The sequence below is a fragment of the Pseudophryne corroboree genome, chromosome 8 (assembly GCF_028390025.1).
Source record: "Pseudophryne corroboree isolate aPseCor3 chromosome 8, aPseCor3.hap2, whole genome shotgun sequence".
Taxonomy (NCBI): Eukaryota; Metazoa; Chordata; class Amphibia; order Anura; family Myobatrachidae; genus Pseudophryne; species Pseudophryne corroboree.
Genome location: NC_086451.1, coordinates 56,024,030 through 56,050,873, shown reverse-complemented (window position 1 = coordinate 56,050,873; position 26,844 = coordinate 56,024,030). Strand labels below are relative to the sequence as shown.

At 44.3% G+C, this 26,844-nt stretch overlaps 1 protein-coding gene and 1 non-coding gene across 11 annotated transcripts in view; both read right to left on the bottom strand.

Moving 5' to 3' along the window:
- The window catches only part of HUWE1 (HECT, UBA and WWE domain containing E3 ubiquitin protein ligase 1), a 430,355-nt gene that overhangs the window by 84,215 nt on the left and 319,296 nt on the right, over window positions 1-26,844 (bottom strand). For all 10 annotated transcript variants that reach the window (XM_063936413.1, XM_063936412.1, XM_063936409.1 and 7 more), the window contains 9 exons: window positions 22,388-22,515; window positions 22,228-22,309; window positions 21,745-21,921; window positions 21,411-21,570; window positions 20,813-21,171; window positions 19,048-19,243; window positions 12,889-13,056; window positions 12,476-12,621; window positions 11,099-11,165 (listed from right to left, as the gene is read on the bottom strand). In XM_063936413.1, the coding sequence (XP_063792483.1) occupies window positions 11,099-11,165; window positions 12,476-12,621; window positions 12,889-13,056; window positions 19,048-19,243; window positions 20,813-21,171; window positions 21,411-21,570; window positions 21,745-21,921; window positions 22,228-22,309; window positions 22,388-22,515 (1,483 nt within the window). The remainder of the gene's footprint in view (window positions 1-11,098; window positions 11,166-12,475; window positions 12,622-12,888; window positions 13,057-19,047; window positions 19,244-20,812; window positions 21,172-21,410; window positions 21,571-21,744; window positions 21,922-22,227; window positions 22,310-22,387; window positions 22,516-26,844) is intronic.
- LOC134953780 (U5 spliceosomal RNA) lies at window positions 15,370-15,485 on the bottom strand. Its single transcript, XR_010185778.1, has one exon. It is a non-coding gene; the product is annotated as a U5 spliceosomal RNA (small nuclear RNA).

The window sequence follows — 26,844 nt, the reverse complement described above, 5'->3', positions numbered from 1 at the left end:
CTTTTTGCATTGACGGGTTTTGAGGTGTCTGTTGTATTCCCTACACGGTCTCGCTGTGTGCAGCGTAGGCGAGTGGAATTAAACAGTCTAAGCAGGTAAACAGAGGTCACTGAGCAAAAAGCACAATCCTCAGAAAAAAAATAAATAGGATTTTAAATTACCTACCGGTAAATCCTTTTCTCATAGTCCATAAAGGATATTGGGGAATCTAGTACAATGGGGGTATAGACGGGGTCCAAAGGAGCCAGTGCAATTTAAATTTAACTGGGTATTGGCTTCACCCCTCTATGCCCCCTCCCACAGGTAGTTATAGGTAAAAATGTGCCAGAAGGAGAAAGGACATATATGAGAGAAGAAAATAGGATAACAAAGTGGTGAGATTTATATACCAGCACACCACTAACATAACCAGCAAATGCTGGTAACAGCAACAGCTGAACAGGGAACCATAAAACGAGAACTTGCAGAAAAGTAAACTCACTGAAACAGGCGCCCAATATCCCTTATGGACTACGAGAAAATTATTTTATCGGTAGGTAAATAAAATCCTATTTTCTTTAGCATCCATATGGGATATTGGGGAATCTAGTACGATGGGCACGTCCCAAAGCTTCCAGAACAGGCGGGAACGTGCGGAGACTGCTGCAGCACCACCTGCCCAAACTGGGTATCCTCTTTGGCCAGGGTATCAAACCTTTAGAACTTAAGTGTTCTTCCCCGACCAGGTGGCAGCTCAGCATAGTTGTAAGGCCGAGACTCCACGGACAGCCGCCCAGGAAGAACCTACTGATCTTGTAGAGTAGGCCTTCAGAGGCTTAGGAACAGGTAAGGCTGCCGACACATAGGCCTGTTGGATAGTAAGCCTAATCCAACGAGCAATGGACTGCTTTGAAGCAGGGTAACCCTTTTTCTGCGCATCACAGAGCACGAACAAAGAATTCGTCTTTCTGATCAGAGCCGTTCTCTTGACATAGATCTTCAAGGCTCGCACAGCATCCAATGCCTCTGGAGGAGCATAAGTGTCAGAACTTGACGGAAATACAACAGGCTGATTCAGGTGAAACGCAGAGACAACCTTCAGCAGGAACTGCTGCCTAGTCCGGAGCTCTGCTCTGTCCTCGTAAAAGACCAAGTATGGACTTTTACGCGACAAGGCCCCCAATTCCGAGACATGTCGAGCAGAAGCCGGGTCCAGTAACATCACCGTTTTCCACGTGAGGTACTTATCTTCTACAGTCATCAGAGGTTCAAACCAGGAGGACTGTAGAAATTCCAACACTACATTCAAATCCCAGGAAACCGTAGGCTGCACAAAAGGAGGTTGGATGTGGAGTACCCCTTCCAAGAAGGTCTGAACTTCTGGCAACACTGCCAATTTCTTGTGTAAGAAAATGGAGATGGTTGAAATCTGGATCTTAATGGAACCCAGACGTAAGCCTTTATCCACACCAGCATGCAGGAAATGTAAGAAACGTCCCAAGTGAAACTCAGCAGGTGGATACGTGCGTTCCTCGAACCAAAAGGCATATCTCTTCCAGATATGATGATAGTGTTTTGACGTCACAGGTTTCCTGGCCTGAACCATGGAAGCAATAACCACCTTGGAAAGGCCCTTGTGCGCTAGGATGTTCCGCTCAACCTCCATGCCGTCAAACGAAGTCGCCGTTAGCCCGGATAGACAAACGAACCTTCGTAGTGGTAAAGGCCAAGGGTCTTCGACGGACATGCCCAGAAGATCCGCGTACCACACTCTCCGAGGCCAATCAGAATTGCCTGGACTCCCTGATTTCTGATGCGCTTGAGCACCCTGGAGAATAACGCAATTGGAGGAAACAGGTAGACCAGCCTGTAAGGCTAAGGCGACGTCAGTGCATCCAATGCCCTCGCCTGAGGGTCCCTGGTTCGTGAGCAATATCAGTGAAGCTTGTTGAGACGAGAAGCCATCAAGTCTATCTGTGGGCAGCCCCACCGGTGGATGATCTACTGGAACACCTTCTGGTGAAGACGCCACTCCCCCGGGTGTAGATCATGACAAGGAAGTCTGCTTCCCAGTTGTCTACTCCCGGAATGAAGATAGCGGACATTGCTCTTGCTTTTCTTTCCGCCCAGAGAAGTATCTTTGATACCTCTCGCATGCAGCCTCTGCTTTTTGTGCCTCCTTGCCGATTGACGTACGCCACTGCTGTGGCATTGTCCGACTGCACCTGGATCGCGTGATCCCTGAGAAGAGGAGAGGCCTGAAGCAGAGCATTGTAGATTGCCCGAAGTTCTAGAATGTTGATCGGAAGGAGGCTTTTGTGGGTTGACCACCTGCCCGGGAACTGCACCCCTTGGGTGACAGAATCCCATCTTCTTAGACTCGCATCTGTCGTGAGGAGGGTCCAAACCTGAATCCCAAACCTCCGGCCCTCCCGTTGATTGGAGGACTGCAGCCACCACAGGAGTGAAATCTTGGCCTGAGGCAACAGCTGTATAATCCGGTGCATCTGAAGATGTGTGCCGGACCATTTGCTCAGGAGAGCCACCTGAAAAGTTCTGGCATGGAACCTGCCATATTGGATCGCCTCGCAGGAGGCAACCATCTTTACCAGCAAACGTATGCAAAGATGGATGGACACTCGAGCTGGTCGGAGTACCATGCGGACCATCTCCTGAAGTGTTCTCGCCTTGTTCTCTGGTAGTAACACCTTTCAGGGCCACAGTATCCAGTAACATCCACAGGAACAGGAGCCGCTTAGTTGGCTCCAGGTGGGACTTCTATAAGTTTAGGATCCACCCATGGTGTGACAGAAGTTGGATAGTGCGGTCAATATGGAGCAACAAAAGCTCCCTGGATCTTGCTTTGATCAGAAGATCGTCCAGGTAACGGACAATATTGACACCCTGGACCTAGAACATCATCTCCGCCATCACTTTTGTGAACACCCTCGGAGCTGTGGATAGGCTGAAGGGGAGTATCTGGAATTGGAAGTGATTGTCCAGCAGGGCAAACTGCAGGTATGCCTGATGAGGCGGCCAAATCGGAATATGGAGGTAGGCATCCTTGATATCCAAGGAGACCATGAATTCTTGTTCTTCCAGGCCCGCAATCTCTGCTTGCAGGGATTCCATTTTGAATTTGAACACCTTCAAATAAGGATTCAAGGATTTTAGATTACAAATGGGTCCGGTTTCGGCACCACAAACAGGTTGGAGTAAAACCCCTTGCCGCGTTGCGGTATTGGTACTGAAACAATGACGTGGGACTGGACCAACTTTAGGATGGCCTGTTGCAACATAACCTCCATATCCTGCAAAGCTGGTATGCTTGATTTGAAAAATCGTTGGGTGGAGGGAAGGGGGGGGGGACACTGTCGAACTCCAGCTTGTAGCCCTGAGAAACGAGATCTCTGACCCAGGTTTCCAGGCAGGTAGCCTCCCAGATGCAGCTGATGTGATGCTTTCGAGCTCCCACCTCGAGATCCGCTCGGGTTGGGTGAGCGGTTACAGTCATGCTGAGGCCTTAACTGAGAACTGGTGGTCTGTTCCTGAGAGCTGGTGCTTACAGGTTTCTGGACTTACCTCTGGTGCCTCTAGTCGCATTGGAGGCACCTCTGGCCTTGGATCAAAATCTGTGAGACAGAAAGGACTGTACAGACGGCCCCGGATAGGAGTGTCTCGCCGGCGGGGCCCCAGAGGGGAGAAACGTGGATTTCCCACCCGTAGCTTTGGAAATCCAGGTATCCAATTCAACCCCAAAGAGCCATTCCCAAGAAAAGGGAAGGGATTCCACACTACGTTTGGATTCTGCGGCCGCAATCCACTGACGCAAACACAAGGCCATATGCACCGACACTATCATGGCAGAAGTTCTAGCATTAATGTTCCCCATCTCCTTGAATAAGTCATTTAACTCTGTAGAATCAGGGAAAGTGACAGTAGGCTTGTTTTGAGTTTAGAAAAACGATTGCTGGGACACAGCGTCCTCTAGAGGGAGCTTTCACACATCACTTATAGCCAGAATTAGGGGTTCAACACCCTGAGCAGAATCGGGATCCCCACTAACGGGGTCCAAGTCCTCCCCATCCTCCTGTATATCATCATCTGTGTCAGATAGTAGTGCAGGTAACCCACGCTTTTGTGGTCCTGAAAGAGGAGGGGGGCTGTGTAACATCTGCCCTAGCAGCTTAATCTGCAACACCTGTTGTAGTAGCTGAGATTTCTGAACATTTGCAGTGAGTTGGGATGACATATCAGACATCATAGTTTTAAGAGACCTTAGCCAGTGGGGCTCTGGACCCTCTCCCCCAGCCCCTTCACCGAGTTGTGAAGACTGGCTGCATTGTTCACAATAAACAGAATCAGATGATAATGGAGAGAATCTGGTGTGGCATACACTGCACAGTTTGTGTTTACCCATGATTCACAGTAAGCACAATAACACACACACACACACACACACACACACACACACAGTTATATTGCAAGCCTGCCCTACTGTATGTGAGAGGAGACCCACAGAGAGAAGGACAACAGCACACTAGTGGCACTGCCAGCTAACTGTATCACAGTAAACCCTAAGAAATTCTGTCCTGTAGAGGACCCAGATAGTGTACAATAGCGGCTCTCCCCCTTTGCTACACCCTGTACCAGATATCCAGCGTGGCTGAGGAGTCCGGACGCACTGTGTGTACTGTGTATGACTGCAGTAAGCAGAGGAAGGTGCCAAAATGCCTCTGGTCCCGCTCTGAGGTAGCTCCGCCCCCTCCAATGGCGCCAGAGCTACAGAGATTTATTATACTGGCAAAGTCACTTTTCAGGTTAAAAATATACGTTATGGTAAAAACTTACCGTTGATAACGGTAATTCTCTTAAGTCCACAGGATAACAATGGGATATAATGAAGTGACAGCGGATTTGCATCAATCGGTCAAAGCTTTCTGGTCTCCCAGCTTGCAACGGGCCCGTCCATATACCCCCGCCTCCTGGCTCAGGCAAATCAGTTGTATTACAAAGCTCAAGGCAGGAGCATCATAAATTGCCCTAACTAGGCGATAAGAATACACCTTTCCGTACAAGAAGGAAGAGGTTAGTGAGTAAAAGGATAGTCAAATCCGGTGCGTCAGGGTGGGATCCCTGTGGACTTAGGAGAAATACCGTTATCAACGGTAAGTTCTTACCATAACGTATATTTCTCCGGCAGGGTCCACAGGTTATCCACAGGATAACAATGGGATTTCCCAAAGCAATTTAGTGGTGGGGACGCTCCAGACTGGACAAGAGAATCTTTCGCACGAATTCAGCGTCATGAGAGGCAAAGGTATTCATGGCATAATGTCTAATGAATGTGTTAATGGAAGACCATGTGGCTGACTTACATATCTGTTCTGCTGAAGCACCACTTTGTGCTGCCCATGATGAAGCTACCTTACGAGTAGAGTAAGTAGAGACATTAGCCGGAACAGGGAGATCAGTTTGAGAATATGCTTCTGAATTCGTCATCCGATGCCATCTTGCCAGTGTCGGCTTATCAGCAGGCCATTCTCTTTTGTGAAATCCGTAGAGAATGAAGAGAGAATCGGTCTTTCTGATAGCACTGGTACGATCCACGCAGATTCTTAATGAACGGACCACGTCCAGCGATGCATCTCCAGCAGAAAGGTCCGGCACCTGGAAAGCCGGGAATACAATTTCTTCATTAAGGTGGAATTTAGACACCACCTTCGGAAAGATACCCAGATCTAGTTCTTAGAACTGCTTTATCTGGATGGATGGATGGATAGAGATAGATATATATATATCCCCACAATAGGCACGGCACTCCAGGGACTCGTTCCAGAAAAACCTTTAATTACGGTGCTTATATCTACATGTTTCAAGGCCTCAGCCCCTTCGTCAGGATACACCAATACAGGGATATTGTGGGGATATGTTGATGTTTTCTGCACTGGACACCGGGATCAGTTATTTATATATATATATATATATATATATATATATATATATATATATATATATATATATATATATATATATATATATATATATATATATATATATATATATAATAAGAATAAAATCAGAAATGGGGAATGACATGATAAACCCCTAAATTGGATATTCTTCTAGCTGTAGCAAAAGCCAGTAGAAAGAGAACTTTAGCTGACAACCATTTAAGATCCACTTTATTAAGTGGTTCAAATGGGGCGGCTTGAAGGGCTTTCAGGACTAGATTTAAGTCCCTAGACACTATAGGAGGAACAAAAGGAGGTTGAATGCACAGCATTTACTGGAAAAAATTATTCACATCCTGTAAGTTGGCAATTTTCTTTTGAAACCATACAGTCAATGCTGACATTTGTACTCTCAAGGAAGCCACCTTCAAACCTTTATCCATTCCTGCCTGAAGGAATGCTAAGACCCTGGAAACTCTGAAAGACTTGGGGTCCATTCTCCGTTCACTGCACCAATGAATACAGATTTGCCATATTCGGTGATAAATGCGAACTGTGGAAGGTTTCCTTGCTCTGAACAAAGTTTGAATTACCTATTGTGAGAATCCTCTTAACTTCAGGATAGATGTTTCAAGAGTCACGCCGTCAAAGAGTCGATCCAGATGTCTGATAACAAGGACCCTGCATCAGTAGATCTGGACGTTGAGGGAGCAGAAGTGGAGCATCGATCAACATTCTCTGCAGATCTGTGTACCAATGTCTCCTGGGCCAAGCTGGAGCTATTAGTATCATGGCACCTTTCCCACCACCCTGGGTAATAGGGTGATTGGAGGAATCACATAAGCCAGATGAAAGTCCCATCTCAGCAACAGGGCATCCACAAAGTTCGCTCTGGGATCCTTTGATCTTGACCCATATGCAAGCACTTTGTTGTTCAGACAGGATGCCATGAGATCTCTCTGTCAACCGCCACTTGTCTACTAGAGAGTCTGGAATGATCTCTGGGTGTAGAGCCCATTCGCTTGCCTGAACTGCGTATCAACTGAGAAAGTCCGCTTCCCAGTTTAGGACTCCCAAAACGAATACTGCGGACAAGGCTGGAAGATGAAGTTCTGCCCACCTTAGTATGTGACTTACGTACTTCATCGCTTTTCGGCTGCGAGTTCCTCCCTGATGGTTGAGGTACGCTACTGCCGTCGCATTGTCCGAGCGGATCAGGACCGGTTTTTGCCCTGAACAATGTCCTTTGCCTGAATCAGTACCATGTATATGGCCCGAAGTTCCAATATATTTTCAGGCAACCATCTTCCATGGTCCATTGCCCCTGGAAACAAAACCATCCTGACACTGCTCCCCAGCCCTGTAGACTGGCATCTGTTGTCAGAATTTTCCAATCTGATATCCAAAAGTGTCTCCCCTTGTCCAGATGGGATGTCTGTAGCCAGCAGGGTAATGGCATTCTTACTTCTATCGTAAGAACCATAGTGTGTGTTTTTATCGTCTGATGCAACCCATTCTATTTGGTAAGAATCAGACGCTGCAGCGGCCTCGAGTGGAATTGTGCATACTCCACCATGTCGAACGTTAACACCATCAAACGCATCGCTGCGTGAATGGATACCTTTTGACTGTGTAGCAAGTCCCGAATCCTTGACTGAAGCTTGGATATCTTGTTCAGAGGTAAAATTACTCTCTGAAGACTTGAATCCAGTACAGCCCCCAAGTGAGTCCTCCGCTGTGACGGAACCAGAGACGATTTTGCCCAATTTAAGAGCCACCCGTGGCTTCTGCAGACACGTTATTGTCTGTTGCAGATGACATAGGAGCAATTCCTGCGACTGTGCCAGGATTAAAAGATCGTTGAGGTATGGAAAAATTCTTATCCCCTGCTGTTGGAGATAAGCTGCCATTACCACCATAATTTTGGTAAATACTTTGGGGGCTGTGGCTAACCCAAAAGGTATGGCCTGGAACTGAAAATGCTGTTGGAGGATAGTGAACCTGAGATAGCACTGATAGGACAGTGCTATAGGAACATGTAGGTAAGCATCCTGTACATCCCTACCATATAATCCCCTGGCTCCATGGCCAAAATGATGAAACTTAAAGTCTCCATGTGAAACCGAGGTAACCAAATGTATTTGTTCAGCACTTCGAGATTGAGAATGGGCCGAAATCACTCATTTGGCTTCTGAACTAAAAACACGTTGGAGTAAAAACCCTGTCCTCGTTGTGCAGCAGGAACTGGAATGACTACTCCTGACTGAAGCAATTTCTAAACTGCCTCTTGCAAAGCCCTGTCCTTCGTCTCTACCCGAGACAGGCTGGTACAAAAAAACCTTCGTGGAGGGTACTTCTTGAAGGCAAAAGCATAACCTAGAGATACCCCTTCCTGCACCCAGGCATCTGTTGTAGACTGCTGACAGATCTGTGCAAACTGAAGTTGGCCCCCTACCCTGGGGTCCCCCAGGTGTAGGCCCGCACCATCAGGCTAATAGCTTATTATCTGTTTTACCAACCGGTCTTCTGGTAGCCCTATGCTTTTTAGTCTTACCAGACTTCTTGTATTGGGACTGCCTGCTATCACTTTTGCCTTTAGCTCTTCCTTGAGACCGAAAGGCTGGAAGTTTAGGTTTGAAATTGTATGTGGAAGGAAACTTGACCTTCTTGGAGTCTGCTTCTGACTCCCAAAATATCTGTCAATTCTTTACCAAAAAGAATATCTCCAGAAAAGTGCAAAGTTTCCAAAACCTTTAGATTCTGAATCAACTTTCCACGGACGTAGCCAAACTGCTCTGCAAGCGGCTATTGTTGAAGCTGATGCCCTGGAGGCAATAGTACCCATATCCAAAGCTGTTTCATCTAAGAACATTGCAGCATGTTTTATATGTGCTATTTGGGATTTTTGCTCTCTAGATGCTATTGAAAAATCCACCTCCAATGCATCAGCACAGGCAGCCACTGCCTTTACCATCCAAGCTGAAGCCATGGCTGGCCTTATGACTGCCCCAGACACAGAAAAATGGTTTTTAGAAAACCATCCACACTCCTATCCGTGACATCATTTAATGATGTTGAAGGCAAAGTTAATGTAGATTTTCGCACTAATCACATGCGTATCTACTTTAGGAGTCACCTCCCTTTTTTTAAAACAATCCCCAGCTGGAAGAGGATAATTGGAATTCCATTTCTTAGGAATTCTAAACTTATTAGGCGTAGCCCAAGCCTCTTCCATGATATCTGTCAGCTGATCTGACCGTGGAAACTCAGTCTTAACCGTTTTGGGACGTTTAAACACAAGTGCCTTGGTTTTTAACACTGGCTCTGCTGAATTCTCTAAGGATAGAATGGCTTTCATTGCTTTAATTAACTCAGCTGTATCCACCGAGCAGAGACCTTCCTCCTCCTCTTCGTATGCCGGAGTAGAATGAATTGAGCTTTCATCCTCCGATGAATCTTTATCTGAACCATGTGTAGTCTGAGGATGAAGATTTACTTACCACCGGTTTATCAGCCTATTTCTTTTGAGAGGCTGCTGCTGGAAGTGATACGCCACAAATGGGAAGCTGAATGTAAGGGTTAATCGTGTAACCTAATCCCGGTACAGGAGTTGGAGGAATTATCCGTTCAGCTATACTGGATAAAGTCTCTGCAAACATAGCCCGAGGTGGATCAACCTGCACCTGAAACTGCCTTGTATTTTAAAAGAACCCCTGGTGAAAGCTAAAACAAATTGCCTGAGCTAGGAGGCGGAGATATATGGACGGGCCCGTTGCATGCTGGGAGGCTGGAAAGCTTTGACCGATTGGTGCAAATCCGCTGTCGCTACATCATATCCCATTGATATCCTGTGGATAACCTGTGGACCCTGCCGGAGAAACATCACAACAAGTGATAGTCTAAGCGGTTGTGTGACAGTCTACATGGGGGATTTTAGCGGGACCCCCCAGGAGGGTCACCCGTATACCGCCGCATAGTGAACCAGGGACCCCGGTTTTTACTCACCACCTGTGTCACCTTCAGACAGTGTTAGGAGTGTGCGGCGTGCTGCGACTGACAGCCAAGGCGCAATGCCCCGCTGAACAACCACCCCTCAGGACCGGTGGTCCTATAGCAGGGAAGCGGATCAGCACCTGGTAAGGCCGGTGACCGCCACGCCCTCTCCCCCCCCCCCCACCATCCTTTAACTCCCACTATTGCCCAAACAGCATACCGAAAATAACATACATTAAAAAAAAAATTGAAGAAAACTCTGAGCTGTGCATCCACTCCTAAGGGTACTTTTTTTTTATAAATCGCCTGTGGGAGGGGGCATAGAGGGGAGGAGCCAGCACACCCAGTTGAAGAAATTTATAAGTGCACTGGCTCATTTGGACCCTGTCTATACCCCCATCGTACTAGATTCCCCAATATCCCTTATGGATGCTAGAGAAACAAAGGCAACAATAGTCAATAAAATCAGAAACTTGGTCTTTCTAGAGAGGCTAACCGCTGCAGAGGAGAGGAGCGGACGATATAACGGCACAAAAGGAATCCCAGCCTGCAGGACAGCGTCTGTTCTAGCTGAGAGCTAGAGAATGCTGTTGTACTGTCATACGCATCAAAAACAGACTGTACCACAGTAGCAGCTATGTAGGCTCCGCCCTCCCACTCCATTGCTGCACACCAACAGGCTCCGTCCTCCCGCTCAGTGGCTGCAAGTGCTACTCCAACCAATGTATAATGAAAGCACTTGGAATGTCCTGCGTGGTGCGCTCTCCGCGTAAGACAGCTGAGAACCTGGCAATATGGCGCTGCCATCAGGGACAGCACTGATGCCTGGAACCCTCTAAAAGGGTAAGAACGCACCCTGTCCCCGGGTCCAGGCGGTCTCAGCTCAGAAGAGAGGGCTATGGGGTGGTACAAAAGAAAAATGTGCCTAACTCCACAGGCACTTGAAGTACACTGGCATGCTGGGGTTGCAGGGGGGAGCTCCAGCAGTTCCAACCTACAACCCCATGGTCTAGTGTCCCCCAGCCTTGTGGAGGTTTAATACCCTTACAGTTGAAATTGCTAATCGATATTAACCAAACACAAGCTCAGTTAGGCTGAATACAAATTTGTTGAAGTACATACACCACAAAAAGCAAAAATCATTACACTAAAGGCTAGACAGGAGCACTTACCTTCCCCTTGAGGTGTTCCAGTCTGTGGTGTCTCAGTAGATGAACTATCAGCAGTGAAGACTCGAGCCTAAGAGAGATAGTCACAAAGATATTAAAATCCCAAAGATTTTAAGTGAAAATTTAGCACCAAAAAGACCTTAAAATCCCAAAGATTTTAAGTGGAAAATGTAGCACAAAAAAAAAGAAAAAAAGACAAAATACATGATTCATGTGTATATGGCCAGGTTCCACCTCCCCTTTAAGAGCAGTGGGCAATGTTTTCAGTTAAAGTTTACCACTTCTGTACCTTGTATACAAGACACACAGTACATTTTAAGATTTGACCCTCATGCGCTTTTGTATGTTTAATCACCATGGGGTATATTAAATTAAAGTCGGATCCATTCCGACATGTATTTGTCGGAATGGATCCGACAACCCCTATTCAATCCCATCTAAAATTCGACTTTTTCAAGTCGAATTTAGATGGGACCCAGAGGAGGAGAGTGCCGCGGGGGGACAGCGGCAGCAGCCAGAGGAGATCAGCGCGCAGCAGGATGTCACTCACCCGCCCTCACGGCAGCTTCCACCCGGCTCCAGCAGTGTGCTGGAGCCGGGTGGAAGCTGCCGTGAGGTCGGGCTGGTGAGTGACAGCCAGCTGCAGCGCTACTGTAGCGCTGATCTTCTCTGGCTGCCGCCGGCTGTCCCCCCGTCTCCCTCCCCCTCGCCTCCTCCGGGTCCATCTCATTCCGATGGTCGAAAACGGGGCCAAAACCTGTCGGATTTGGCCCCGTTTTCGACATTAAAACGTGGATCGGCAGCTATTCCGCCAATCCACGTGCTTTTCGACAAGTCAAATGCCTCGACTTGTCGAAAAGCTTTGAATAGGTCGAATCAGGATTCGACCTTAAAAAGTCGAAAACTGACATCTTTTCGACAGACAGCAGTTTTCGACTTCAATTGAATATACCCCCATATCTTAAACTGTTTAAATTTAACACAAAAAAAAAAAAACAGCCTGGTGGTGAAGTGAGGCAATGACCGCAGATACAAGTGGGGGCTGGCTGCGTTTGGTCTGAACTCCCTTTCCTTTGATGGGTAATGGAGAGTTGCCCTTCCATTAGTGTCTTCTGGATTAAAATGAACTATGAGACCTTAAGTAGCTTAATTCCTCAGATTGTAACGCAGGGTCTAGTTGATAGCCTCTATCCAAATCAATCTCAGGTGGCACTAGATCCCATGAAGACAAACTTCGATTAAACATGTAATCTCACTGCCAGGATTAGTAAACCCGTATCCCAACAATCCTGTCACAAATTTATAGCAAAACCGAAATACAGTTATCATTAAAAAAAATTGCAAAGAAAAACGCTGCTGTATAAAAGATCAGCTACTCACATTGAGGGAAAAACTACCCTGGGGATCAAAGTCACTGCCTTGCCTGGTGAGGTCTCGGTACTGCTGGAAAACCTCATCCCCCATGTCTTGCAAAATCTGACTGACTTGGTTGATACCCACAGGCTTTTGCTCAGATTTCTCAGCAACTACAAGTAGAGAGGAAAAAAAGAAAGCAGTCGACAAATTAGAATGCAATCTTTAGAATACTAAAACTGGAGAAACAGTCAAAACTGTGGTTAATGTATATTTCTGAAGACAAAAGCTCACAGACATCGCTTATGCCATGAGCACCAGGAACTACCTAGATAATACAGACTCCTGCTTCGGGTAACTTGGTACATGTAGATAAATAATTCAGATGCTGAACTGCCCTATCTAAAAGACAGTTTGAAAAATAAATCTGGAGACTGTACCTTCCTCAGGGGCATAGTAAGCTGCTAGTGCATTCAACATGTCATATATGACATCCTTTATCGTATCAGGGATGACTGGTAGCGTAGATGGCTTCACAGGTGTGGTCTTCACCAACTGCACTGCATTAGGACCTTTTATTCGAAGATTCTCAAATTCGTCATCAGATGCTGGGTGGGAAAAAGCAAAAAATAAATAAATCATAACTCTTACTTGGAAACGGTTAGTGTGACCAGCACAACAATCCTATTAACTAAGCTGAGCAACAACAACAAAGGGGGTGGGGGTGGGGGTGGGGGGAATAATAGGATTTTGGTACTTACCAGGTAAATCCTTTTCTTTGAATCCATAGGGGGCACTGGAGTACTCTTGGGATATGAACGGGCGTAGCCGATCAAAGGCACTGAATATTCAAATTTAGGACTCTCCCCCCCCTCCATATCCCCAAGTACCTCAGTGTACTGTGCCAGTGTTTTTTACTGAGCGAACAGGATATAGAGAGGTTGACAATGGAGAATCCCTATAACATAACGGACAACCACAAAGTTGATCCGTAACCTTATTGTCAACTAAACAGTTGACACCTTAACCGATAGAACTTTATAATTTGAGCCAATTGGTGAAAATGTGTTACCATAAGCTCCTTCGAGCTTAATACCACCCAAGTAAAATTTGTTTACTAAGCTCCCTTGAGCTTAAAACAACCCAGGTAAAACTGCTCTGGGTGGGCGTCCAGTGCCCCCTATGGATTCAAAGAAAAGGATTTACCTGGTAAGTACCAAAATCCTATTTTCTTTATCATCCACTAGGGGTCACTGGAGTACTCTTGGGACGTACCAAAGCTTCCCTCGTGGGCGGGAGAGCTGTTTGATACTTGTAACCGTAGGCAGGCCAAAGCTAAATGCTGATGGCGCCACCATTCATAACGTGTAAACGTGCACAAACGTGGTGCACTGAAGGCTATGTAGCCGCGTCATAGACGCTCCACGACCCGCTGGGTCTGACATTCCCACAGAACCTGTGGGATGAACTATTACTGACGTAGGCGATTGTAACTTAGCCTTAAAGTAAACCTGACTTGTAGTCATTATTATCCAACTGGATAATGTCTGCTGAGAACCTGGCTAACCCCAGTTTGCAGTATCATATAGAACAAACAACGTATTCATATCACGTACTGTAGACCTTCGGTACATATATAAACGCGTAATACGTGTACCACATTCAGAATTTTAGAATGTGCTGTCCCCACAGGAACCACTATTGGTATATTGATGTGAAGAATACGAAAGCGGATTTCGTCGGAAGATCTGCTTTGTAATGAGAAAACTCAAATACGGTGGCTTGGAATACAAGGCACCCAAATATGAAAACAAAATCCTTGCCGAAGCACCCTTGGCGAAGCCAAGGCTAGAAGAAAAATGTTTTCCAAAGTGAGAAACTTAATACCCATTTGTTGTAAGGGTTCAAAAATATGAAACTTAATTCCCATTTGTTGAAAGGATTCCAAAATATGAAAACTAAGAAATCTGAACCCAACCTCAAATCGCCTGGCGCTGTAGGTGGGATAAATAGAGTCTGAACTTTGGAGACACCTTGTAGAAAGATGTTTACAGACGTAAATAGAGGCAAACGCTTTGAAAATAAGTTTACCACACAGATACCTGCACTCTTAGTGCAGATGAACGCAGTTTTCCATCCCATCCCGTTTAACAGAATACGGGTACTTGAAGTATGATGTTGGAAACTTCCGAGGTTTACAACCTATGTAAGCACACGAATTTTTTTTTTTTTTTTTTTTTTTTAATTATGAGCTGCCTTAAGCGGCTTACTATTTCGTAACATGGTTGGTATAACCGATACTGTAATTCTCTATTTTTTAAGAGGGCGGTCTGAACCCTCACCCCGTCAACCGCAGCTGCGGTACATAGATAATAGGTACATAGGTAACTCTGGGTAAAAGAACGTTCCGTGATGTAACAGGTTGGCCGTATTATGAGCGGGCCAAGATCGTGTGCAAGTATTACTTGAAAATTCGAGAAAAACTTTTCCTAAACCCATGAGATACCACCAGTATGACTGTGACGAACTGTCTTCTGATCCGTTTTGGCAACGAAGAGAGAAGCGGAAAATGGTGGAGCCAGATACACGATGCTGAATGACCCCATGAATGTGATGTACACATACTGAGCTTTTGTAATTGTGGCGAGATGCCATTATGTATACTTGGGGAAACCGCCTTCTGTGGACTCACATATGAAACACCTCTGGATTTAATGTCCAGTTTTCAAGATCCAAACCCTGACGGGTGAGATCGTTTGTCTAACAAATGTCCACTCACGGATTGATGTCTTGACATTTTCACATAATGGCGTTCTGAGCCATTGAAGATTGGAGTTACCTGCCGCATTGCCATGCGGCTTCTTGGTTTTCACTGGTTGTTGTGTATGCAACTGCCGTTGCTTTGTTTGACTGCTTAAGGGCAGCGTGAGCCAGGCATGAAAAAACAAAATTACATGAAACTCACGGTTGTTCCTGTCCACAGAAATCTTTAGTAAAAAGCGAAAGATTTATTCGTTCTGAAGAGAACCCAGAGTCTATCCCTGGTCAGACTGAAAACGAATCATTTATTGCATTGTAAAATGCACAGAGTTCTAGGACATTTATCTATTGCATTGTAAAATGCACAGAGTTCTAGGACATTTATTGACAGCAATCTGTCGTGTTTTAGAACCTTTGCGTTGATTTTAACTACAAATCCTGACTCTCTGTGACTGTCGTCCAGAGTATACGCACCCTTGTCCCTCTGTGAGAAACGCGATTGAAAACACATCTTTATTCTTAATAAGTGAATACACCAATGTACCGCTAATGTGCGTGTACCTTTGTTCTTTGCTGGTGTAGTAGGTAAAAGTCTTTGATTTACCGTATTTATAATCTTACCTAGGAATTGACATCGTTTAGACCGACTTAGATGTGATTGTTTTCGAACTTAATCTGCTACCGCAGTATACCTTAGTAGCGCAAGATAGAGGAACTTTGTTGATACATAGTTCTTATGTGAGATGAGCTATCATTTCAACATTACTTTGGTAAATACCGGAAGCGATAAGCAACGGAAGAAATGAACTGGTTAATGGTTGTGGCGATTTGCAAACGCTAGAACCTGTGATGAATAAACCGGACTGGGTAAATACGCATTGTGAAGATCAAATGCAATTATACAATTGTGTGGCTCCAATAAGCAAAAACTAACTGCAGAAAAACCATTTTCTAACTGTAGTAAATGACTTGCTGATTGAGTAACTTTGACTCTGTTGGCGTACTATTGCCTGGTTTATAAACCAGCAAAGACTAAATGACAACCTGCCAAACCGTTCGACAGAAGCAGTTTTGTACTCTAAGCTGTAAATAGCTGAGACATATATGAGTTGAAGTCATGAAACCTCGCAAATGTAACATGAAAAGACGCACTTCCACAATTGTAAAAGAGGTCATCAAACCACTGGCTTGCTGACTGTAACGTCCTGTCGTTACATTTGTTATAAAGGAATAAAACGCCGTTACAAGTATACAGTATGCGCTAATGGCAGAATATCCTAAAGGGATAAAATGCCGTTACAAGTATATCAAATTTAGGAGCAAACAAGCTCTGGCCTCGTCGCGCTTAACTAGCGACAATGAAAATAACCGGCGTTAGCAGAAGCTTTACAGATATACTCTGCAGCTTCTTTTAACCGTGATCGGTATGGTTTCATACATAGACTCTAGTGACCCAAATGTATCTGGGGTTTTTATAATGTTTGACAGAAACGCATATACCAATGGCGGATCGCGTCCTTTTGGAAACGATTATGTATGGTTGTCCAAAACCCCGCACTATCTGAGTGCTGGACTAATGTACCCTTCTCACTTGTAGTTATCGGTGTGAGATTTGACATAGAATCGTGCATTAAATTATAAGACCAGTGAAATAAACACTCTGGTACCCAAAGGAAAATTGTCACGTTGGAAAGATTGTCTTTTGTTAGCGCTGGCGGAGTTATTCCGAGACTCCGATTACCGCTGTTTTATTTTGAATTGCCAATGTTAACATTTGTAGTCTGCACTAGAGCCTTATTCGCTATGTAGACAGACATCATAATAGGCAACAGATAGACACTTGCACGACTTAATAAAGTTATTATATGGCATATATATCTATATATCTATGTTATTGCTGAACAGCATATTTATTAGGAAACCAAAGTGTTCTTTATGTGAAAAGCAGTTCACATGGGCATGAAACCCGAACCAAATTCCTACTAACACCCCTGCGCCTTCTGGTGGCTTAAAGATGTAGGGCAGGAATGTTCTAGAATTATCCTGCACTAAAACTTCCCACTAACACCCCTGCGCCTCCTTGTGGAATAGAGGTGTATGGGCGGTGTTCTGGATTATAACTGGAAAACCAGCAATGATTAAAATGGCCGTCATGCCATGCTTTCCCAGAAAATCACAGTACAGGTTACCTGCTGCAGTTGTAATATAGGCTTAATAGCCTATTATACAGTTACTATGCTTAATAGCCTATTATACAGTTACTATGCTTAATAACCTATTATACAGTGATAACCGAGGTGTCGGTACAGTAAAATATATGCAATTAGTCAATTAATATGAACACTGCCTGCAGTGTATGTTATTATCTTGCAGCCTTATCCAAAAATAACAGAAAACATGGTTAAACTTGCAATAGGTTATCCACTGGTAACCTATTGCCAGCCAAAGCCTCATATATATATTATATATATATATATACACAAAGTGTTTACACATATAATCACAGTTTATACTGATATTATAGACAGTTCTGGCAGGCAAAGCTTCATTATATATTATATATATAAACTTGCTGAAACATATAATACACCGTACACAGCTACTTGTTTAAAGTGCTGCGCTGCTTGTGTATTTTGCACCCATGCAGCCTTTGCTGCTGCTATGGGTATTATTCCCCCTCCCCCTCCCCCCTGCATCCCCATGTGCAGCGTACGGGGATCGGGTGCAGGGAGAGCAGGAGAGCCTGAATCTAGCGCCGGGGAGCCGACCGGAAGCTCCTTCCTACAGCAGTACACAGTTTCCCTGTGTCTGCGGGTGTCTCTGTGGAAGAGTGGCCGGCGTCCTTTAATGACGTGCGGCCGCTGTTTAGTACAGGGGAGTCTCGGCGGCGTGTAGCCTCGGCGGCGATTAGCGGTGCCGGGCCATCAGCGCAGTGAGAGCGGCCGGCGTCTGAGTGACGTGCGGCCGCTCTGCTTTAGGTCAGCGCACGGAGAGCCTCGGCGGCGATTAGCGGTGCCGGGCCATCAGCGCAGTGAGAGCGGCCGGCGTCTCAGTGACGTGCGGCCGCTCTGCGCGTATAATGTGAGGAGAACCTGTAAAGCTCTCATTCTCACCAACTATCAGGTGGAACTTCATATATAAGAAGTGCTACTTACTACTTCAGCGGGACCCGTCAGCGGCGCCAGCTTCTGTACAGTATAACACACACAGCAGGGCGGCAGCGTGAGCTGACCGCCCTGACACACATACCTTGCTTTCCTGGCTGTGACGAGCTTCTCTCTGTAAGCTACGTTTCAGCCTCCAGCTTCTCTCCTCGTCTTCCAGCTCTTTGTCTCATCCTGGCTGTAACGGATCTTTTTTCTGTAAGCTCCGTTCAGTTTGCAGGAGACAGTGGCTGCCTGTGGCTGTGAGGGTGCTCTTTGTGAGGACCGACACGCCATGCGCTTGCTTATAGCGCCTGTGGCTGTGAGGGTGCTCTTTGTGAGGACCGACACGCCATACGCTGCCTTGCAGCGGCACCATCCCGGACCCAAGTTTTTCCAGAAACTGGGACGGGAAGTGTAAAAATTAAAAATAAAAATCTTCTGAAAAGTGGCCATTGCCACAAGCCGATGATCATGCTGTGAGCACCGAAAAAACACTGGCACAGTACACTGAGGTACTTGGGGATATGGAGGGGGGGGAGAGTCCTAAATTTGAATATTCAGTGCCTTTGATCGGCTACGCCCGTCCATATCCCAAGAGTACTCCAGTGACCCCTAGTGGATGATAAAGAAATTTAAAATGTTCTTACCATGATCGCAAGCATAACTTTAAAAACTTAAGATTCATCAACTTACCGGTTCCTGATCCACGAGGGGCAGGCAGAGCTATCCTAATGCAGCCATTCGCTACCTCTGTGAAGATGTCAGGATTTCGGCAAGCAGCTGGGCCCAGTACTCTCAGGATGTAGTTAATTTCTCGAGACCCCAGGCTTCCTGACACTACCCCAGATGTCGTGCTTCCAGCTCCACTGGTGGCTGCAGACCGTACAACCTTCAAAACATATCACTGATTTGTAAAGTGCCACAATAAAAATTCTTGTAGTTCATTCATGTACTTTGTTTATCTCTATTGCGGGACACACTGCATGGGTGCAGCGCGTGTGTGGGGAACGGGAATCTAATGGGCCCTACACACGGGGCGATTTTAAACGACCAACGATATTATAGTTGGTCTTTTTTTCATCATCAATATTTGCCTACCCACCGGACGATATCGATGGCCAATTTGGACGATATGACAGTACATACATCTATATTGTCCAAATTGACTTGCATGTATAAACGAGGATAGATAGACGATGAATGCAAGGACGCGCATCGTTCATCGTTGATGCACACACACTGGAAGATATGAACAATTTATCGTTCATTTTAAAACTATATCATTCATATAGACCATCGCAATCGCCAAGTGTGTAGGGCCCTTCACACTCATCTGTGTTCCACTCCCTTATACAACCCCTATGTCTGCTAAAAGCAGATCAGTCGTGTTCTACCGAGACTCACAGGAGGGGATAGACCGTAACGAATGACGAGGAGGAAAGAGCATCCTCTGAAAAGATTTAAAAAAAACCTTAAAGAACAAAAGCTGAAGGAGCATGTGCTCAATGCCCCAATGAACTTAATGGATTTACAATACAGAATTTTTCTTTTCTGAGGCATCCCCTTAGGCGGTCACTGTCAGAGGGGGATATTCCAAAGCCACCCCTAAGGGAGAGTATGTTCAGGGGATGCAGTGCGTAGTGTGTTCCTTCCAAAACAAGTATCCCTGGATGCAAACACATGAAGCCTGGATAATATGTTCACTGTATGAACAGACGACAGATGTGGAGGCTCTACACAGCTGTTCCACCAACAAAGAATGAAAAACATTCCCAAGGTGCCTGCAAACTCACATAAACCGAGTGTAGTTGACAATATCAAGGTCCCCAGCAGCGGTTCACAAGAATTTAAAACTTTCTAAAGTGGCAATGTCCTGAAGGAGACTAAATACCCATGGCCCAGTTCCCTAATGGGTTCATACACAAAGATCTGCTGTACCCGGATGATAGGTTGACCTTAATTAGGTTGTCAATTGGTCGACCACTAGCAATTGGTCGACATGGACAAAAGGTTGACAGTGCTTATGGTCAACGGGTAAAATGGTCGACAGCTTTTGGGGGGATTTTTCTATTTATTCATACTTTACCATCAGTGTGGACTATGATTGGGAATAGTAAGGTAGGTGACGCGGTACACTAATTGGGGTCCCTTGTGCTGTGACAGTAAAAAGCACATACAAATATTTTTTTTTAAATGTTGTGTTGACCTTTCATGTGTCGTCCTATAGCGGTCAACCCTGTGATCCATACTCAACATTTATAATGTTCCCTCAATTGTACATACAGAGTAATTGTTATATACTGTAGCAGTTATTATTCATTGCTGACACCTTTATCAAGATGTAAGAATATCTAATAGGACATTAATTTTAATAATATTTAAATAAAGTCTATAACAACAAATGACTCAAACATCATAGCTTTGAATGAAAGAGGTACAAAAAACAAAAAATCTGTACCTTTTCCATAGTATGCTGTAAAGTGCACGGATCCTCTATGATATGCCTGAAGAGGAGGGTAACTAATGGGGTGAAGCCATTAAACCCAGAGCTTTGAGTCAAGCTGAGGATCATGCGCGTACTCTTCAGCTCAGCAAACATCATGGCGTATTTGTGGTCACGGGTTAGGCGCAGGCAGAGTCGGAGAGTGGCGTGTAAGGTGTCAGGATCCACAGGAACCCCAAGCATGCTAACACATGAACGAATCAGCACGGTCACCATCTCTTCCGTTAGACCCTGGATCACTATGTCCCCAACTTTAGGCTCTTCAGCTGGAGACTCCTTCTCTGTGGCAGGGTTTTCTGGAACAGGAGGAGCCTCTAGAAAAAAAAAAAATATATATCAAATTGTGATTTCAGTGACATGGACACATTTTTGAGCTTACACTGTATTTAATTTAGAGGACTGTGCTTTAAACTCTGCTACCTGGTAAAAATAAATCAATGGTAGAAACCACTATTAGAACCCAAAAATGGCAACTCATAATACTTAATTATTTTTATTAAATATAGTGGTAAATATTCATCATAGGTTGGATATTAAAAAAGTCAACACTAACCAGCCACCTTCTCCTCCTTTTGTTTGGCTTCAACTTCTTTGCCTTCTTCCAAGGTCTTCTCCAGTTCCTGGCCATTCCCGTTCTTGCCGCTTTTCAGCAGTCGTGGAACGCGCAGCAGAGTCAACATAACCGGACGCCGGTTTCCAGTCTCCTCATTTACCTGTGGGAGATGCATTGCTTACCAATACATTACTACTATCAATGGTCACTGGTTAATGACTAGCCAAGATTCACTGGGAAATATCAGTTTTACGGTTTATCAAAAGTACAAAATGTGGCTTTAAAATGGATCAAATAACTGGTCCTAGGGATTTCTTTCAAAAGTGATAGCTACCTGGACCATGGTTGTAAACTGCACAGTGTATCTCCGGCGGCCGGCTGTAAAACGCACACATGTCTCCCCAGCTTTCCAGGCTGTGTCGATGGTACTGTTGTTGCTAGCACTGTAGCTGCACCAACGTCCTGATCTGTCATCAAACCAACGCCAGTTGTTACCATTTGATTGCAGATACTGGAGAGGAAACCAAGACAAGGGTAACTCCCCCTTCAGCAACCACTGACCAACTAAAGAGTCCAGCCGCAGTAACACTGCAAAAGTTTTATTTTTGTAGATTACAGGGGCCAGTAAAAGGTATAATACTTTAATATAGCAACAGAGGAGCCCCACACTAGAAGTCAGTGGACATCTTTGTGTGTCAAGCACTATATTATGAAGAGTATAGAGGGCAGAGCATGTCTTGAGTAGCCAGCATTCACGTTATGGGGAAAATGTTGGGAAGACCCTTGAGAAAAAGGTTTACACTTTCAATAACATTACCCTGTTCATTTGCACTCTCCTCTTGGAAGAAATGGAGGTCTTCTCATAGAAATCTATAAGCAGAAGGACAGGAGTAATCCACCTGAAAAAGATTTGGAATTAGTTATGCAAGTAGTCCAGAATTGCAGTCTATGCATTAGCTGGTATAATAGGGTCTTACTTTGGAGTCTGCACCTCTTTCTGCTCCTTTGCCGCCTGCAGACAAGGCTGAACCACTTCTAGCAGCTTAATCAATACATTAAGGATCCCGCTTGTTTCTACAACTCTGGCACATGGCAGCTTCAACTCCTTAGGAAAAACAGATAACTCAAGTTGACATAAGAACAAAAGTAATGCAAGTACAATGCCCAACAGCCTTGACACTGCATAAGTACAACTCCATGCAACTGCCTGGGGTGGAGATCTCCATATGCGGTAAGCATATTCCCAACTGAGCACTGGTCCATTTTAAGCAGGTTGCAGTGTTGTTGATGCCACTCCACTATAAACTTCCAATTCACATGAAGGAGCCAGGTCGACAACAACTGCCTGTTTAAAACACACCAGCCGTTTCAGCAGTGCCGCACTGAACCTTCAGACATTGAGGTATTCCAGGGCTTGGCAGGCTAAGCCTGACCAAACAAACAGCATAAAGTCTAGCTTATTGAATCCCACACAAAGTGGAGTTACAGTATGGGTTCATGCCGCATCAGTATTATAGACCAAATACATTGACACAAAGTATCCAGGCACATCAATGTTAACTACCTGGGACATTACAGAGCAAATAGATAGACTATATAGAACTCATAATATAGCAACATCAAGGACATCAGTCTTTTTAAAAGGATGCTGAAACAAAATATACTTGCAGCTCTGCATAAAGCTAACAGCTCACAATTACATAAAGTACTTAGAACACGTTGAATAGACAAACACTTTTTTAGTATAAAGCAGGTCCTACTAATGAGACACTAAGAATTGTGGCTGACGGATCTAAGATCAAAGACTTCTTTAATGATACAGAATCACAACATTTGAAAACAGCATACATGAAAGCATCAAATGCCAGTGCTTGGCATTTCCCTTTTATATTTAAAGACCTATTTTTACAACTGACAATGACAACTTTAAACCTTCTCACAATATGAAGGAAAACACAAAGCTTGGACCATCAGCCCTTATGTTTTTTCTTTTTTTTTAAGGTGGCTCTTCATACTCTCACAAGACATGTTCAACAGCGGTAATCACTAATTATTATAAGTAATACAGAGATGGATTTTGCATACCTTAGACAGTGCGTAGTGTATTCTCACTGCTCAGATTGTGCTAATTCTGAAGAAATGTTTACAAGACTTACTCCAAGTGAGGGTGGTTGACAGGGATTTTTGGGGGTCATCTAATAAGGGAGTGCTAAAAGTTACAATATTATGGTATGCAGTAAAAGAATGCATCCAGCTATATATATGCCTAGGGTATTATTAGATCACCAAATTTGCTATAAATGCCAGTGTGGCATATTTTAGGGGTGAGCAGCGTGCTGTGATTGTGACAGCCAAGACGCAGTGCCCCGCTGAACAACAACCTCTCAGGACGGTGGTCCTGCAGCGGGGAATCGGCTCTGACTCCTCGCAAGACCGGTGACACCCCCCTAACTCCCAAGGTGCAGGTATGCTGTTGCCCAAACAGCATACTAAAAATAACAAACGTTTAAAAGAAATTGAAGAAAACTCTCTGGAGCTGTGGAGATGTGCATCCTCTACTGAGGGCACTTTTTTCTAAACTGCCTGTGGGAGGGGGCATAGAGGGGAGGAGCCAGCACACCCAGTGGAAGAAATTTAAAGTGCACTGGCTCCTTTGGACCCAGTCTATACCCCATTGTACTAAGTCTCCCCAATATCCCTTATGGATGCTAGAGAAATGTGAATACAGGTTGAGTATCCCTTATCCAAATTGCTTGGGACCAGAAGTATTTTGGATATCGGATTTTTCCGTATTTTGGAATAATTGCATACCATAATGAGATATCATGGTGATGGGACCCAAGTCTAAGCACAGAATGCATTTATGTTTCATATACACGTTATATACACAGCCTGGTCATTTAATACAATATTTTTAATAACTGTATTAAACAAAGTTTGTGTACATTGAGCCATCAGAAAACAAAGGTTTCACTATCTCACTCAAAAAATTCCATATTTCTGAATATTTGGATATGGGATACTCAACCTGTAATCTTATCACTTGCAGTTACCGTGGTTTGAACCTGGATACATGCAGAAAGTCCTAGTTTACTTAGGTGGGAGGCACTGATTGACAGTGTTGTAAGAATGTTTTGCAGGAATAAAATATTAAAGTACGACCATCTTAATTTGCTATAGTATATCTGGAGGAGGAAGGGTATTGGTTGTCTTCCCGTGAATCTTTTAAGCCTTATGCATAGGTCATCAGAAATTAGCTACAGTTCAAATTGAATCAGGACTTTATTACACTGTATGGGTTACTACACCATAATACTGAAGGGGGAATGTTTTTTATAATTGCAAGTCTTCAGTAATGGAAAAATTACAAAAAAAGACTTTAAAAAAATAAATAAATCCACCTTCTCCATTAAGGATCTATCAAGAGACCGTAATCTGTTCCAGGAAGCATGACCGGCAGACCCTAGGGCAGTAATCTTCATGCTGCCTCAGCTCTTAACTACGGACAATTTTTTCCCGAAAAAAACTGCTCTGAAATTCTTTTTTTTATGAGTGACTTAGGTGAATTACATGAATTTAATCCTATCCAAAATGATTTTAGTTAAAATAAAAAAAATAAAAAATTTGGATTTTTATCTTTTACAATTTTTTCCCCTCTCTCAACACATCGATCTGGAACATCGTGACCATCGGAACATTGGTGATTTCATTTTGAAAGCCAGGACGGCCTGCAGGTACACAGGGGGGGGGGCTTGGGAGACTTAATTTACACTCCCCAGCGGCCGCTATTGTCTGCAGCCTGTGACGGGGCAGGTGCTGCAGCGCTGACCAATCAGCAGTGATTGCCAGAATGGCAATTAGTAGGGGAGAATGCAGGGAGGCAGAGTGACCTTCCGGTCCCTCTGAGAGCAGCCGCGGAGGGAAGTTTCCCTTCCCTGCAGCTGCTAACACAGTTTATCTGACTGGTCGCATCCTGTGCGACCAGGTCAGATAAGACACTTGCAGACTTGGTGCATCTGATGCAACCATGCCAGGCAAGTGGTTAAAAAAAGGCCATGGAGTACCGTTCCCTGAGCCGTCCACAGTGTTTTTGAAGATTCATGTGGAGCTTAGCTTCCTGAGCCCTCCAGGGGGCATATTTATTAAAATTCGATTTTGGAATCAACTTTATGAGTCTTCAAAATCAATTGAAATAAGTTTTTTTATTTTCTTAAATCCTTAAAAAAAAAATCCCTTATTTTCTAAAAATCGATGTTGCATTCGATTTTCAATTTGGATTCATGTTTGGAAGGGATTTTGAGTTTAATTTATGAAATACCTTCCAAAATCAAACCTCAAATCTCCATTAAAATCCCAACCAAAATCGAACAGAACTCCCCATTGCTTCCTATTGGTCCAAATGTATCACATGCACACTAATTAAAGGGAAGCTCTCTCTATACACTGTTTTACAGTTGAAAACCTAACTGATGAATTCCTTTTTTTTTTTTTTTTTTTTAAATACTTACAGCTTAAATAATTGGCAATAAGCATAGTTCTAATCTACCTCTCACTTTCTGTGCCCAGAGTCCACTGATGGTAAAAAAAAAATCCCAAAACAAAACCTCTGCCTACTCCCTGTTTATTGCATAATATGGGGGATGATTGTGGGAAGGGGGGGAGGGGGAGGGGGAGTGGCTTATTTAATGCGTGATTATGCAGTAGATGGCAGCAGAGTACAATATCGAACACTTTTTACCAAATTATATAATATGACTTCCGAATATTGAATATATACATTTTTTTTTTTTTTTTAATAAACCAAAAGGTACTTTCTGTCATGGGTTGGGTGGCTATATATGGGTCTTTACACTTATGCTCAACAGGAGTTTGTGGATTTGAAAATGAATTCAGAATTCAGAAGCAACAGCCATAGCCTAAAGAACCTTTTTTGGTGGAAGGGGAACAAATGAAACAATATAGTAACAATTACTATTAGCTGCTTTATTAGCACATACTGGTATCTTACACAACCAACAATCCCTCTGGAATTTGTCCCACAAGAATTTTTGGAGACAGGGATGAATTGCTGAGGGTGTAGGCAACATGGGACGAACCAGGATAGCCAGTTACAACACTCTTGATTTTAAAATTCATTATATCATCCAGCCAAATTGCCTAATATTGTGCTCTGGTGCAATCTATTGCACAATCATGAGAGGCAATTCAAGTGTTATTGCACCCAAGATCTCCAGTCTAAAGTTACAGGAGATTGCGGAGCGCTATTCAAATGCATTACACTCGGGTTTAGGCGCGCAATGCATTTGAATTAAATATGTACACTATTCAACTCATGAAGCTGCTGATGGTACTCTGATTGTTCCTCCAGTGTTATCTCAGGTGGTGATTTGCATTGTGTTGCTAGGTGCACAACATACTATAAACTTGGACATTC